The 16,455-nt window shown below is 47.1% G+C and overlaps 1 protein-coding gene across 2 annotated transcripts; it reads left to right on the top strand.

Annotated features, from left to right (window-relative positions):
• Window positions 1-11: 11 nt before the first annotated feature.
• Window positions 12-15,906, top strand: LOC102089010 (protein argonaute-4). 2 transcript variants are annotated; one of them, XM_005509633.3, is made up of 18 exons: window positions 12-30; window positions 4,275-4,440; window positions 4,546-4,666; window positions 5,668-5,849; window positions 6,234-6,370; window positions 6,449-6,583; window positions 6,760-6,847; window positions 7,265-7,412; window positions 7,492-7,611; window positions 7,834-7,962; window positions 8,119-8,252; window positions 8,598-8,782; window positions 9,064-9,223; window positions 9,777-10,092; window positions 10,330-10,464; window positions 11,220-11,321; window positions 11,511-11,710; window positions 11,796-15,906. In XM_005509633.3, exons 3-18 carry the CDS (start codon window positions 4,562-4,564, stop codon window positions 11,902-11,904), a joined length of 2,385 nt encoding a protein of 794 aa, XP_005509690.1. In that variant the 5' UTR covers window positions 12-30; window positions 4,275-4,440; window positions 4,546-4,561; the 3' UTR covers window positions 11,905-15,906. The 2 variants fall into 2 exon arrangements, with proteins under 2 accessions (XP_005509690.1, XP_064897550.1); XM_065041478.1 differs by lacking the exon at window positions 12-30 and adding an exon at window positions 1,430-1,842.
• The last annotated feature ends 549 nt before the right edge of the window (window positions 15,907-16,455 follow it).

Genomic DNA, 16,455 nt, shown 5'->3' with positions numbered 1-16,455 from the left:
ACAAAAGCTTTCCTGTTGTGATCCAGACTGGTGAGTACGGATGAGTCTGAGTACAACTGAGTGTCACACCTCAAATTTCTCTTGTCTGCTCCATGTAAAGTGCTGCCACCGCATGACACCACCAAGCCTGCGGGTCTGGGGCCTCAACATCACCAAAGAGCAGAAAGGGTGGTGGGTTGAGCTCAACCCTGACACTCAAGAGGCTTCTCCAGAGCTGTAGGAAGTCGCAGGGTAGCACAGAACAGTTTGATCTGGCTCCAGTGGCTGTGAGGTGCATGTCACCCTCTTTCCCTGCCCAGAACAGAGAACTTTGAGGTGTTTGCAACTCACTTCCTAGCACTGGCAGCTGGAGCTGCACATCGGGGGCCTTGTTCTGGACCAGAGTTTGGGATGTTTGGCACATTTTCATTGTTACGTTTGCCCTGTAGAACACACTTCTGCAGTTAATGATTTTTTTCTTCCAAGTCAAACAGCAGTAATGTGCTGTCACTGAAGGCAAACCCAGGAAAAATAATATTTATCAAGTTAATTGCTTTGCTGGCTTTTTTTAAAATTTAATTTATAATGCACTAAGTATAGGCTTGAATTGTACTCAGCGTTTTACAGGACCAAGCCTTTGTATTGCAGATTTCTTCAAGCAAAGACTGTATCTTTGTTTATTTAAAGTACTGTTTGTGTAGCCCTACAGGGCAATTATATGAGAATCTCAGATTTCATTTCATTTTAAAACATGTTTTTGATGTTTTGACTTGGAGAATATCAACCCTGCGGGTTAAAAAAGGCAAATAAAGGGGCCTCGACATTTATTATTTATAAAATGTTCTGACTTCTGACCTTGTGAGTCAGCTGAGACTTGTTGGCTAAACAGAACGTGAGGGGTGAGAGAGGGAGCAGCTCAGGGCGGCAGCAAAGCTGCTTAAAAAGGCAAAAAGTCAAGAACGCGCTTATTCTGGGGATCTTGACCTGAAACGTTGGCTGCTCCGCGGTCACAGCCCTGAGGTGCCCGGTGCTCTGCCGGACTTGTACAAATGCTGCTTTTTTTCGGGTGTTTTAAATCACGCCGGGGCTGTTCAGCTGGCCCGGGATGTTAATCAGGCTGTAATTAATGAGGCTGGGCAAAGTTCCCCACGGCGGGGCGGTGGAAGGCGCCGGCGGGGCCGCCCTCACGGAGCGCGCCCGAGTTTTCGGTGACCGTTCGGTTAATTATTAAACCTGCGAACAGGTGTCGGGCTCCGGGACGGGAGCGGGCGGGGAATGAGGGCGGGAAGGCGCGCTGGGACCGCTCCCTGAGGCGCGGGGCGGGGCGGGGCCGCGCGCGAGACGCCGTCACCGTCACCTGTTGCCGCCGCGGGGCCGCGCCGGCGTCGAAAGGGTGCGGGCGGCGTGCGCGCCCCCGCCGGCAAGGGGCGGCGCGCGTGCGCGAGCCGGCGGCGCCGGGCGGCGTGGAGGGGCCTGAGCCGCTTCCTCCTCCTCCTCCTCCTCCTCCTCGCCCGGGGGGCGCGCGCGCGGGGGGGGGCAGGCGGCGGCGCGTGCTGGCGGCGGCGGGGGCGCGCGCGGGCTCGGTCGCGGCGGCGGCGCAGCGGGGGGATTGTTTGCGCCGCCGCTCGGGGAAGCGGAGCGCCAGGAACGCTCCCCGCCGCGCCCCCCCGCACTCCTCCTCCTCCCCGCGCCCCGCCGCCGCCGTTCTCACGCCGGGCACCCACCCCGGAGCCAATATTCCCGAGATCAAGCGCTACGCGGCGGCGGCGGCGGGGCCGGCGGCGGGGCCCGGGGCGGTCGTCGGGGCCGGCGGAGACCGCAGCGAGGCCGCCGCCGCCGCCGCCATGGAAGCGCTGGGACCCGGTGAGAGCCGCGGGGGCGCGGAGGGGGCGAGGCGGAGGGGGCGGCGCGGGGGCCCGGCCGCGGCCTGGCGGGCAGCGGCGGCGCGGGCAGGCGGGGCCCGGCGGGCCGTGGCAGCGGCAGGAACGAGGCCGCGGGCCCGGGGGCTGCCCGCGCCATCCCGGGCGTTCGCGGCCGGGCCGGCGGCCACCGCGGGCTGCGGCGGGCGGGCCGGGCTGTGCCGCAGGCCGGGCCGCCGGTGACCCGCAGCAGGGCCCGGCCGCGGGGGACACGCGAGCGGGCTCGGAGGCGGTTGGCAGCCTGTAAAGAGGAACTGCAGCGGGTCGCTGAACTTTCCGAGGAGATTCGCAGGTGTCCCCGCTGTCACCTGCCCCGGCTGGCGGGGACTCACCCGCCCGAGGGGACCGGGGTGGCCAGGCCGTGGGTGCGATGGTGACAGCGAGGGGACAGGAGAGCACGTAGGTCACTCAGTGCACACGGCAATGTGTTCCCTGTGCTGGGCTCCTGTGAGCGTTTTATTTTTGACATTGAGCCATTATGGAGAGCCTGAGATGATACTTTCTGAAAATATGTCCGTTATTTTAAATTTTTTTAACGAGCTCTAGTGGTATTTTGCATGTGGCATTTTCTTACTTGTCTCTTATTCCATAATTATTCTTCTGTCAAACATCTCCAAGATGTATTTCTTGAGTTAAGTGGCCTGCACGTCTTATCAAGTTCCCCTTCAAACTATTAGTATAATCGAAGTAGCGTTAATTTTGGTGTGTTAGGAAGGATTTATTGACACAAAGGTGCAATTCCAGAAGAATGCAGGTTTTAAGATAGCGGAGGGCTGGCTTGGCGAGCCTGCTCTGTGTGTGTACGATGTTGAACGGCCTCTCTGGACATCCTCTTTTAGTTCTGTAAAACTGCTTCCTGTCTGCAGTAACTTGGTTGAGGGTGCTCAGTATAAAACTGACAGAGAGTAGAAGAAATTAAAGGGCTAACAGCACTTAGAACCCTAGTCAGGTAAAAATCCTGGTAAAATCGGTGTGACTTGCCGTGGAACCTGGCTTTCAAAGGGGAAAATAGTTCTTAATCTTTGGAAGAAAAACTTGAGAAAGGAGAAGGTGTTTTATCTCCCTTCATCAAAAGCCTCTGAGGTCAGTGTTGCCATGCCTGTGTACAGAACTTGTCAATACCGGGGGAGGAAAATGGGTAAATATAGTTGTCATTTAATCTCTTGCAGGAGGTCAGTGCCTGCACTTCAGACTAATTAGCATGGGATTAATGGATCATCTCTCTAGTATCCAAATAAGCACAGCAAACTTTGATTGCCCTGGATGATTCACACTTGACCAGGCAGCTGTAGTTTTTAAAGTAGTATCTGAACCCCAGGATGGGGGTTACGGGGACGCTGGTGCCCCGGCAGCTCTGGGGAGCTCATGGGTCTAGTGGCCTACAGGTGTTACTTCTGCTTAAAACCTCTCTGGGGTTCGTGTCCTCGGATGGATAATTGTATTTGATAGTGTAGTAGCCTGTAAGCCCGGTGTAGAAGGCTCCTGAGGCTGTGATAGATTTTTAAAGCGTCTTTTTAATGTTCTCTTAACACTGTGAGGAAGACTTAACTAGTGACTAGCTTGCGTGTGGGTGCTTTCTAAAGCCTCTAATAATTTCCTCCTTAGAACTCTTCCTGAAGCTCTTACCTTTGTATAAAGAAGTTATCTTCTCCAAATCTGTTAGGAGTCTGTAACTCTTCATGCTTTCTCCCGTATTCTTCTTTTTAGAAGAAAGCCTAAACCTTTCCTCACTCCTTTCTTCATATTGGAATTTTAAATTGGCTGAAATGGTGCTCTAGGGGAAAGGTATTTAACTATTAACAAAAACGATGTGTTCATGATGTAAGGGAAATGACAAAACTTTTAGCTTAGATCCAATATGGAAATATGGTTTTCATTTAGGTTAGAATAAAAATATCCCTTACTCACTTCCAGATAATATCAATTTTCAGATAAAAATTGGGGATGTACGTCCTACATATGCCAAGAGTGACAGCATTAACATCTGAACTTTAAGCCTAGAGTGACAACAATGAAAAAATGTGGCATGTGTGGCTATTGGCTGGTTCTAGAACTGGTGGTAGGAATATATTTATCTTTACATTACGTAAAAGTACATAATACGTAAGTGGTTGCATTCCGTCTCAGCTCTCTGTGAAGTTCACAACCACAGTCATGAATGAATGTCACTAGAACTTTCAGAATGAATGGTGGCACTAACCTATACATGCTTTGGGCAAGGTGGTTTTTTACCTGTAAGTTCCAAGCAGCCGGAAGGCTGAGCCGCTTGGAACACTTCCATTTGCAGCCTCAGAACGCTGCTTAAGGCCGCTGGAGCACACCTGAGCGGCTGCTGCGCACAGTGACATCTCAGATGTGTCCCCTTGCTGTCCCCAGGGCCCCCAGCCAGCCTATTCCAGCCCCCGCGCCGCCCCGGCCTGGGAACCGTGGGGAAACCCATCCGCCTCCTGGCCAACCACTTCCAGGTGCAGATCCCCAAGATCGATGTCTATCACTACGATGTCGATATCAAACCAGAAAAACGCCCCCGGAGAGTGAACAGGTATGATGTGTTTAATAAACAAAAGTTCTTTAAGAAAATGAGAAAAAGGAATTATGAAGTGTGTAAGATTTTCTGTTCTTCAACCTAACTCAAATTCCTCTGCAGAGAGGTGGTGGATACTATGGTGAGACACTTCAAGATGCAGATATTTGGTGATCGGCAGCCCGGATACGATGGCAAACGGAACATGTACACTGCGCACCCGTTACCTATTGGCCGGGACAGAGTGAGTGTTGCTGTCAGGACCCTTAAGTGTCTGTGGGAAAACGGTTACAGTGTCATTTGAAAATGACATAAACCCAAATGCTGTCACGAGTGTTAGTGTCATCTCGGAAATGACAGACAGTGCCAGTCAGGGATTTCTAGGGACTTACTGGTGTTTTAGTGAAGTTTGGGTTTGGGTTTCTCATTCCCAGCTCTTCAGTTGGAGAATTTGTCAGTGATACTGTGAACTAACATGTTGTGCTCTTTTGGCTATTAATAGATTTTTTTTTTCCACCCTGGTAGAAACTTCCCGTTTCTCTGTTCTAACCCTTGTTCTGTTGCTAAATGATAAAGTAGTTGTAGATAACAAATACGTTGGTTTGGTTTGGCTGAGCTGTTGAGATACGTCCTGCTGGTCCATAAGAACGACGAGATCGGCTGCGCTGGCCCTTGGCGCTCTGGGCTGTGCTCACCAGCACCCCGCAGTTCAACCAGTCCTGATTCAAAACCTCACCCCCATCTACTCTCCTCCCCGGGGATCTGGTTCTTGTTGGTACAGTGCCACGGGGAATACACAGGATGAGCTCACTTTTACTCTTTGGGCTGACCCTGTGTGAGAATCATCTCAAGTACTGTGCTACAACTCTGAGATTTGTGTTTCCCACTTAGTCTATTTTTTGGACCAAAAGGTTTCCTTGCCTTCCCATTTGGTTCACAAGGCACATTGCTGTTAATTGGCTGACTTAAAAACATATGACTCACAGTTTTCCAGAGCTTTGATGTCACCATACTAATTACTGCTTAAAATTTACACTTCAGGTTACCTCAGTGTGGTTTCTCAGATGAATAAATTACAAGCTTTCAAAATCCGAAGGAAACCGATTGTAATATTATAAGAGAACTACACAGACTAATTGTCAAAAATATAGATTCAAAGGATACCGTAGGAGAAAAACATAACATGGCTTAGCGTTGTTATAGTCTGCAATCTGTAACAAAAGCTTGTGCTTAATTCTGTATCAGGTGGATATGGAGGTGACGCTTCCAGGAGAGGGGAAGGACCAGACGTTCAAAGTGTCCATTCAGTGGGTGTCTGTCGTCAGCCTCCAGCTGCTGCTGGAAGCTCTGGCCGGGCACTTGAACGAAGTTCCTGAGGATTCCGTGCAGGCGCTGGACGTGATCACACGGCACCTGCCCTCCATGAGGTGGGTGCTGGCGCTGCCTTCCTGCCTGCCTTCACCTCCTCTGTCTTACCGTCTGCATTAGTTATTTACTCGCTGCTGTTCTGCTATTGCGCTTCCCTGTGGTAGAAGGGATGAGGGATGCGGTTGTGTAATTCAACACCTGCCTTACAAATTTGCACTAGAAGAGGGAAATCTGATCTGAACTCGGGACTTGTATCTGCTGGTCATGTTTCTAACAGGAATTTGCTATAACCTTTCCAGCTGCGCTGTCGGTAGAGGCTTTGTGTGCTTACCATGAGTTATCTCAAACAGTTCTAACGTACTGTAGAAATGTGTTTTAAACACTGTAGGAAAAAGGCGTATCAAAAAGAATGATCAAAATAGAAATATTCTTGATCTTTTCAGGTACACTCCCGTGGGTCGCTCCTTCTTCTCCCCCCCCGAAGGTTATTACCACCCCCTGGGCGGTGGCAGGGAGGTCTGGTTTGGTTTCCACCAGTCGGTCAGACCCGCCATGTGGAACATGATGCTCAACATTGATGGTATGTAGGAAATTCTGTCTCACTAATGTAACGGAATTCTTTCTGCTTCTAAATTAAATGTCTTCTCTTTTATCTTAGTGTCAGCAACTGCTTTCTATCGTGCCCAGCCTATCATTGAGTTCATGTGTGAGGTCTTGGACATTCAGAACATCAATGAACAAACCAAGCCTCTTACAGACTCCCAGCGTGTCAAGTTTACCAAAGAAATCAGAGGTAAAGGCTTGTTCTGAAGCTGCTGCAACAAAATACTGGAAACCTGCTCATATTACATTGTAATGAAAATTTGCAAGGCACTTCGGAAACTGGCCTCTTCCTTTTTACCTTCATCTTTTTCAAAGGTGACTCCTGTGCTTGAAGTTATTTAGATGACTTTTGCGTTGGCTTTTCAGGTCTAAAAGTAGAGGTTACCCATTGTGGCCAGATGAAGAGAAAATACCGGGTTTGCAATGTTACTCGGAGACCAGCCAGTCATCAGACGTACGTATACGAGCACTTTCTGAGAATCTTTTAAATCTTGGACATCTTAGATATACTAGGTGTATTGTTTGTGGAAGAATAGTTGATTCTGGAGGTGAAGCAGCTGTGTGGCTTTACCAGAATGTTTAGTTGTAGTGGAGCAGAGGAATAGTGTGGGTTTAGACCACTGCTTTATTTCCTTCAATGCAGGAAAATGGAAGCTTTATCCTGATTTTAAATATAGTTATCAAAGGCTATAATTTTTAAAATGGCTATGAAAAAATCATTATATAGTCTGTAAAATCTTTTCATCAAGAAGAGATCCGGTAGCTAAGGAAAATAAATGTTTCAAGTCTGGAATAGATTTGTTTTTTCCATACCGTTTTTTTCCTTTAAAAAACTCTTGAAAAGTCTAACCAGAACAAATGGCCTTTGTAGGTTTCCTCTGCAGCTGGAAAATGGGCAGGCTATGGAGTGCACAGTAGCTCAATATTTTAAGCAGAAGTACAGTCTGCAGCTAAAATATCCGCACCTTCCCTGTCTCCAAGTAGGACAGGAACAGAAACACACATACTTACCGCTTGAGGTAAGAATCTAAACTTCCTCTTGCACGTAGTATATCCTCTGTTAAACAGTGTCAGGCCACCTCCGCTGTCCCTGTGCAGGTGTGTAACATCGTGGCTGGCCAGAGGTGCATCAAGAAGCTGACGGACAATCAGACGTCCACTATGATCAAAGCAACTGCGAGATCCGCGCCCGACCGACAGGAAGAAATCAGCAGACTAGTAAGTGTGTTTTCCAGCCAACCAGTCTGTTGTCATGTCCTATGGCTCTCCCAGAAGCATTGTAGCATATAATGATAAGCAGAACGACCAAGAACTGCAGAAGTTAAAAAATCTGACTTCTTTCAAACAAATCCTTTTCAATAGAAAGCCTATTCATGGCAAAGAGGACAGAGCCACCTGAAACATGCAGTGTAGTTACAGAAATACTTTTCTTCTCACCAGGTGAAAAGCAACAGTATGGTTGGTGGACCTGATCCGTATCTGAAGGAGTTTGGCATCGTTGTCCATAACGAAATGACGGAGTTGACAGGCAGAGTTTTGCCAGCACCGATGCTGCAATATGGAGGCAGGGTGAGCTTTCATGCTGTGTAAGATACCTCGTCCTGAGACTGTTTAAATTCACTAAGTGTTCCCTAGATCTTCTCATAAGGTTTCCTTTGTACGAGCACTGTTTGGCTACAGTCAAAGCAGTATTTTATGTTTCATTTGCCTTTGGTTTCTACCTAGAACAAGACTGTGGCCACACCAAACCAAGGTGTGTGGGACATGAGAGGGAAACAGTTCTATGCTGGCATCGAGATTAAAGTTTGGGCTGTTGCCTGTTTTGCTCCTCAAAAACAATGCAGGGAGGACTTACTAAAGTAAGTATTTTCCTGTTAATTCCAGATACCTATTTCAACATTTATTCTCCTCATATTTCTGAAAGGTGATGTGCAGTACAAGTTGATTTTAATGCATGTAATAGTAAAAAGAGGAAATGACAGTTCTGCAGTGTCTTAAATGTTTAGAACTTGAGAGGAAGCTACGCAAAAGTTCATAACCTAATTGGCCAGCCAGGCAAAGCATTGATTCCCTTACAGCCGAGGCTGCGTTTCCTGCTCTGGGGGCTGCATTCCACTTGTATTCCGTTGTTTTTACAAATAACCAATGATAGTCTTTCATTCTAAAACCTGAACTTTATTTTTTTCCATGTATTTAATTTACAGGAGTTTCACGGACCAGCTGCGCAAGATCTCAAAGGACGCGGGGATGCCCATCCAAGGCCAGCCCTGTTTCTGCAAATACGCCCAGGGTGCGGACAGCGTGGAGCCCATGTTTAAACACTTAAAACTGACCTATGTTGGTCTGCAGCTGATTGTGGTGATTCTACCCGGGAAGACGCCTGTGTATGGTATGGAGAAGGGGCTGTAAAGTGTTAATTAACGGCACAGCAAGTGGGCATCTTGTTAAGCACTTCAGCGGTAGGGAGGAGACAGCAGGCAACATGTTCTGTTTACAGAGGGGTTTTGGAGTTGGGTTTGTCAGGCCAGGGAGAACTTGTATATTACCAGAGGGCAAACAGAACTTCTAAGGATCTGAATTAGAATGACACGAAAAAAAAAATAAGAAAAAGCAAATGGAACTGCTGGCTGTTCAGGTCATTTGAAGTGCTAACTTATTTTTCTGTCACAGCTGAAGTAAAGCGAGTTGGTGACACTCTCCTAGGAATGGCCACTCAGTGTGTTCAGGTAAAGAATGTGGTAAAAACCTCACCGCAAACGCTGTCCAACCTGTGTCTGAAGATAAATGCAAAGCTTGGAGGAATCAACAATGTGCTTGTGCCTCATCAAAGGTGAGATTAAATCTGAAGTTCTCCTTGAAGTCTGGATTGTCAAGCAAAATGGTGTAGTTAGTTTCGGTTGCTAAAATGGTATCTTTCAAAATACTGCGTGCTATGGAAATACCCACAGTCTGAAGTGGACAGAGGATGCTTCTGCATTCCGAGTGTGCTGAGGAGCACCCGCTGCTAGAGCTGTCCGGCAGTCTGTGAAAACAAGCTCACACAGGCTTTTTTTTCCATATCTCTTTGGGTTCACTCAGTCTTACCTGTTCCCCTTGCCACCTCCCCAAGGGTACTGTGTGTCCCTCCAAATGGTGAGAAATGAGTGAGGAGTGACTTGTGATAAATGCTTGTAACTTTGTCTGCCTCTGCTCCTTCCCTTTTTACTTCCTGTTCTCTCTGGACTGTGAGAGATTGAGGCAGAGAACTTTGTCCTTAAACATTCTGACAGGATTTCAGTTCTCTTGAACAGTTCGGATATACCTTGGTTGTCATTTTTTTTTCCTTCCTCACCTGCTTTCTTTGTATTATTATTTATTTAATGAACCTCAACCCTGTTGAACAGGCCCTCGGTGTTCCAGCAGCCAGTGATCTTCCTGGGCGCGGACGTCACTCACCCTCCCGCCGGGGACGGGAAGAAGCCGTCCATCGCCGCGGTGGTGGGCAGCATGGACGGGCACCCCAGCCGCTACTGCGCCACGGTCCGCGTGCAGACGTCGCGCCAGGAGACCTCCCAGGAGCTGCTCTACAGCCAGGAGGTCATACAGGACCTGACCAACATGGTGCGAGAGTTGCTCATCCAGTTCTACAAATCCACTCGCTTCAAGCCCACGAGGATCATTTACTACAGAGGAGGAGTATCAGAAGGACAGATGAAGCAGGTATTGTCTAATGGTTTCGTGTTTGCTTGGGAAAAGGGATTCGCCCTTGAAAATACGTGTATTTATGCGGATTGCATTTGTTAAGCAGTTTCATTGAGTTTTCCTGGGCAAGCACAATGTACAGTTATCCTGTCTGATCGCGTTCCTTACAAAGCAGCATTTGTACATGGAAAAAAAATGCAAATAATATTATATGTACTGAATTTAGCACTTTACAGTGAAATCTTCTACTTCTAGGTAGCTTGGCCAGAACTCATAGCAATCCGGAAGGCCTGTATTAGTTTGGAAGAAGATTATAGACCAGGAATAACCTACATTGTTGTGCAGAAAAGGCATCACACCCGACTGTTCTGTGCTGACAAAACTGAAAGGGCAAGTAATGTTGACTACATAAGGAGGAGGTGATGGCAACAGGAAAGTAAGGTTGTTGGTTAAGTGGGGTGGTGTCCATCCTGCCCACTGAAACGGAATTAATCTGTACAAGCAGTGGAGGTTTTGTGCAAACCAAAATAGCCAGTTCCTCCCTTTTTTATTGCTCTGGATGGAACAGCGAGTTCCCAGCCCCTTTTGGAGCAGGTGTACCCTATTTCCCTGCAGCTGTACCTTGGGATTTTATAGCCTGGGTGGGATTCCTGACTAAAACCTGAATTAGTTGTTCAGTTTGTCGCCTGTTCTGTCTCTAGATGCATCTGTAAGATTTGCCTATGGCACAAATGCACAAGCCAACTAAGAAACCTTTTTTTAGGAAAGTTCTTGATCTCGGGTTTGCTTGAAAAATACAGATCTCTGGGGTGTGAGGGCAAACAAGGGTATGAAATAAATTTATCTCAGAAAACCTGCGTTTTCAGATCCCAAATGACTTGCGTAGGCTTGATCCCACTCTGCAATTTTAATGGTACTGGCAAGTATTTTATTTTTCTCTGATGACGCACCAATTGGATTTGGCGAAGTTTCTAAAAATGAACTCGCAGAGAACATTTTCATTCCTCCTGTGTAAACGACCTTAATATTTTCCACCTTTTTGAGCAGTAGATTCTGAAACAGCTTTGAGCAGAGCCTACCTTAGGAGCTATTTTTGTGTCACTTCCAAAAAAACCCATAGGCTAATAATAAACTTTCCTCGATAGGTGGGTAAGAGTGGCAACGTACCAGCGGGCACTACTGTGGACAGCACCATCACGCATCCTTCTGAGTTTGACTTTTACCTCTGTAGCCACGCAGGGATTCAGGTAATGGTTCAGCCCTGCCGTGCTCGGGCTGTGGGACTAAATCTTTATCATTATCCCCCTGAGTAACGTCGCTTGGCAGCCGTACAGGCGCATCAGTTCACTCGCTCTTCAGGGCGCTGGCAGAAAGTACAACCTTCAGGTGCCCCCGTGGTTTTTGCTGCTGCTCTACAGCTCCTCTGTTCTCCGCAGGGAACCAGCCGGCCCTCCCACTACCAGGTCTTGTGGGACGACAACTGTTTTACCGCAGACGAGCTCCAGCTGCTGACGTACCAGCTGTGTCACACCTACGTCCGCTGTACGCGGTCGGTCTCTATTCCAGCTCCTGCCTACTACGCCCGGCTGGTGGCGTTCAGGGCCAGGTACCATCTGGTGGACAAGGATCATGACAGGTAAGGAACTGCACCTTGTCGTCTTGGTGGCTGGAAAACGGCCCTGAATTACTGCTTGGTTCACGGCTCTGTGCGTGTTTTTCAGCGCCGAAGGCAGCCACGTGTCGGGACAGAGCAACGGGCGCGATCCTCAGGCTCTGGCGAAGGCGGTGCAGATCCACCATGATACTCAGCATACCATGTATTTTGCTTGAGAGCGTCCGGGGACATGGGGCAAAACCCCCAACCCGCGCAGTCCTGAAATGTTGCGAACGGCTCCTGCTGCAGCCGGGGCCCAGCTTGGCTCAGGCTGCCCAGTACCAGCAGCTCTGAACAGTCGCACTGAGTCTGTGCTTCACAGCGATGTCTGATGCACCAACACAATTGAGCCATTTGTTTCATTGTTTTATGTCATAGAAATTCATAGACTTGTCTTTTCTGATGCATTGGACTGAATTTTTACCTCAAAGCGCAAAAGGCCGATCATCCTGAAATTTTTAAAGGACTTGGCACGAAAGGTTTCTATTGAATATTTTGCTAGCTGTCATTTTTAAGTTCTCTTCTCATCCCATTAGTTTATCACGACGACTGATTCCCCGTCTTCATGCACTGCTTAGTGAGTATGCGTGTTCCGGCAAAACGTTTTACTCCGGTTCAATGTAATTGTTCTATTGTGTGGGGCCATAGATTTTTTAATGGAGATTTTAGACTTCACTACTGTAAATGCCTTTTAACAAACATAACTTTCACAGGTATTGCAGTTTTTTGTCGGTTTTACTAATTATCTTTTTAATCTCTGCAGACTTTGGCTGCAAAGCAATTGCACTATATTGCGAGTTCAAATAGGTGGTTCTTGTTCTGTGAATGTGTAATATAACCAGATGGTGATGCCTGTCAGTAGATTTTAATTATAATGGTGACAAATAATACTGCCATGGTATCGTAACAAGTTCGGAACCATCATTTCCCCCTCTAAAAACGATAAAAAACGACAAAAAAAAATTAGCTTTTAGGTATTTTGCAAACTTTTACAAAAGTGCCCACTTTATGCTGCTGTGTGGTTTGATAAATCGAAATGATTTTAAAACTTTTTTCTCATAGGAGGTTTAACTTTGGCAATAAATAGTTGTTTTTTAAGCCCCCCCGACAGTGTAGTTTTCTAGCTGAGGACTGTGCATGAGTTCAACCAACGTTCTCGTGTCGTTTTCTGAACACACAATTTGGCAGTTTCTGAAACCAATTAGAAAAGACACGCTTCCATGCTTTTTTTTTTAAAGAATTCTTTTTAACTGTTTTATATTCACTGTTGGTTTCCTGTCTACATGTTTTTATAAGCTTGGAAACTGGGTGTTACATGTAGGAAGGCTCGCCGGCCTGTACAGTCTAAATGTGTCGTGTGACAGGCAACCTAAGGACTTGTACCAGCATTTTAAGCTCTTTTTTCCCTTTTCCTTTGTTTTTCCCCCCCGGGAATGGAGGTTGCGCACACAACTGCATTGATGTCTAACCAGTGTACAGCTCATTTACTGATTGCATCCCAGCCGAGAAATTAGGGGATTTTTAATCCGCTTGGCTTTTTTTAGCTGGAATAGAGAACAGGGGCTTGGTTGCACGGAATCCTGGAATCCACCGACATCGTACGTTCAGACTCGATTCCTCGCAGTGTAAACCTGAGTTAGAGCAGATCAAAAGCCTGTTCCTAAACCAATTAGAGCCAACGGCGCCACTTTGGTAAGAGAATTTGGCGAATCTGTGCTGCCCGTGCGGGGTTTGCTGCTGGTCCAGAGTCGAGGAACCAGCCCCTCTGCATTTCCGCAATATAAAATGCTGTTTCCTTCAGTCTTTAAGCTTGTAAATAAATTAAAGTTTACATTTCTAAATGCTGGGGGTTTTTCAGTTGTACCAGAGTACACTGAACTTAGTCTTCAAACAGTTTTATAACCTTCTATCAAGTAGTATGTCTCATTAAATTAAGTTTAAACTCTTGTTTCTTTTCTGTTGAAAACGGGACTGAAGGGAACTCTGCTCCTGGCCCGTGCTGTGGACAGGTTTAGATTGAAAAAAAAGAAGAAAATATATATATTCTTTTAAGTTTTCTTTTTTTTTAAAGAATACCTCACTTGTGTAATAAAATCAGGACATGTGGGTGAGAGACTGACCGCTGCTTCAGCTAGATGGCTGCTTTTCTCAGTACTCGTTCAGGGAGAACACAAAAACCCCCTTTTTAGAATGAACTCTGACTGACCCAACACATACGGAGAACTTTTGGCACCTTGAAAAGGAACCGCGCGCCCTCTTTAGGTTCTAGGATCAAAGATCGCTATTTTGCATTTGTGCACTAGGCAAGAATGTGGCTGGTTTAAACAAGGGTGCGTAAGAAGTAACTTAATTTTATCACCAGTTCGTTAGTTGTCCAGTGCCAAGCACTCCCAGCTCAGATCAAGTGACGTGAGAGCCTCTCCTTTGTTTGCCTGAGTATTTAACCTCAGACTAGGGGGCTGTTAGACCTCGACTAAGGCCAGGACCTGAGCTCAGTGTGGTGTTAACCCGCCGCGCCGCAGGGCTGTGGCTTTGGGGGCAGAACGCTCGAGTTCAGGCCCGTGACGAGGCCGAGATCAGAGTTTGGGCAGCGCTGTCCTACGCAGGCCTGAGTCTGAGTCTGAAGGTTGGGCTGGACGATCTGGATTAACCCCTTGGGACCGACTGAATCGTGATGCATGTGTCAATCAATGGGAAGATGTGCATTCTGTAGCTGTAGTTCTTAGGGTGTTTTGGGTTTGGTTTTGGTTTTTTTAATAAATAACGCCTGTTGGCCACTGTTTAGCTCTGTGGTGTGAAAGGTTTTAAATGTAGCAAAGTTTAAAGAGTTGGGGAAGGGGGTGGTTGACGTAAGACAAAGGCAGAAAATGCCATTTTTCAGCCCAGTTCTGCTTGCTTTGTGACCAGCTGGGCTCTGGCCATCGCTCGTTCGCCTCTCGCCGACCTGCCCAGCCCTAAGTACCGATCGTAGCGCCGCAAGTACCGATCGTAGCGCCGCAAGTACCGATCGTAGTGCCGCAAGTACCGATCGTAGCGCCGCAAGTACCGATCGTAGCGCCGCAAGTACCGATCGTAGCGCCGCAAGTACCGCAAGGGCAGGACGTGTCACACAGCACGGCTCTCGCCCCGACGCGGCGCCAGAGCCCTTTAATCCGCGGCGACAGCTTTGCCCCTCGGGCGGGGATACGGGCACCTTAGTTCAGAGCCAGCGTTTAACAAAACCGACCCCCAAAGTACCTTCGTGGATGTGCTGTAGGATTTTTCTTGCTCAATAGCAAGGGAGTAGCTCTGCTTTCATTTTCGGAAGGCAGGGTGGGAGGGCATTGTATCAATACTGTCTCAACTGCAAGGTTTTTTCCTTGTGCACTGGAGGAAAGATCTTGTAATATCACGTACAGATTTTCTTATACCTTGCTATTGACATTTTCATATTTCTATGTCTAGAGGCTGAAACTTCAATGTAAAATGTTTGCATTTGTTCATTTTGACTTATGATGTAATTTTCGTTTCTATATTGTTAGACTTGTAATGTTTAAAATGGTATTTTATTAAATTTGGACTGGATGTATGTCTATAGCAATACGAGGTACTCTTTCTAAACTGTTATGGGTGGGTTGCAGCCCCATGTTGCGATAAGATGCTGGTTGTGTACAATTTGCAATGTATTTCTTTTTTTTTTTTTAGCCTGCAGGGATATTTTGTGTTCATGTGTCCAAAAATGAGAAGAAGAATAATAAAAATTGGCATTCTTGTGCCAAATGTTCTGTTTTTCCTCGTTGATGTCTATTAAATGCAATGTACAGAGTGAGCAACCGATACTGTTGCCTGTATACAAATGTCTTAAATTATTTAACTTTTAATTAAAACTTGTACACAATGTGTAACCTGTGGAACTCATTGCCACAACATATTTATTTCTGATGTGCAAGGATGTGGAAGGCGCTAGAACTACGGATAACATCCCGTGGTACTAACGCGGGGTCGAATTGCTGTTGGCAGAGCCTGCGCCAACCACGGGATGTTCATAACGGGCCTATTTATTTTATTCTTTAACGTTCTCGGAAATTCTATAGCAATGTCTAGAGAAAATATGGTGTCGATAGACTCTGTATCTGCCTGGGGATGTGATTCTATATTAGAGAGTCGCTAATTAATAAATGGAAGAGCTGTTTGCTTTATTCATCTTCTCTGTTTCAGGTGAGGGGTTGTTGTTTCCTCAGACAAACTGGACAGAAAAAGCTTTTTGGATGAGGCTGCAAGCGAACTCGAGACACAATTGCTTAAAATAAGCTGCTTTTCCAGCAACCCCTGCTCTGGGTTCTGTGGGGTTGGCAACCGAGGTTGTTCAGCCCAAAAGCAAAGGCTGAGTTTATCCTCGTGCCTCCTGAAAATGATGTAAAAATCACCTGGACCAAACACAGGAACCTGGGGCTCCAAAGAGCTTTAGTGACCTTGCGCTCAAGTAAGGAGGGAAAACATTTCAATAGTTTGAATTTCTGGGGTTTTCTTCCATGACCTGACGCCATCCAGTCGGATCACAAACCCCATCTCGCTCAGCCGTGCCCAGAGTTGTGCTGTGGGTCAGTGTCTTTACCCCGCACACTCACTATGGAGGGTGAATCCAACAATTATGGTAAAAAACATGATGTTTATGCCTAGTTTTGCTGGGTTTGGGTGGACTGGGGCCACAGGGTGCACCTGAGGACCACAGAGAAGCTTTAGGTCAA

Source organism: Columba livia, chromosome 26, assembly GCF_036013475.1.
Source record: "Columba livia isolate bColLiv1 breed racing homer chromosome 26, bColLiv1.pat.W.v2, whole genome shotgun sequence".
Taxonomy (NCBI): domain Eukaryota; kingdom Metazoa; phylum Chordata; class Aves; order Columbiformes; family Columbidae; genus Columba; species Columba livia.
The sequence above is the reverse complement of the archived record's forward strand: the minus strand, read 5'-3'. Positions and strand labels throughout refer to the sequence as shown.

What these genes read in the sequence shown, in the direction of transcription:
- LOC102089010 (XM_065041478.1), top strand. An exon ending in CGGCACCTGCCCTCCATGAG is followed by an intron (nt 5,850 to 6,233) that starts GTGGGTGCTGGC and finishes TGATCTTTTCAG; the next exon opens with GTACACTCCCGTGGGTCGCT. An exon ending in GTTTACCAAAGAAATCAGAG is followed by an intron (nt 6,584 to 6,759) that starts GTAAAGGCTTGT and finishes TTGGCTTTTCAG; the next exon opens with GTCTAAAAGTAGAGGTTACC.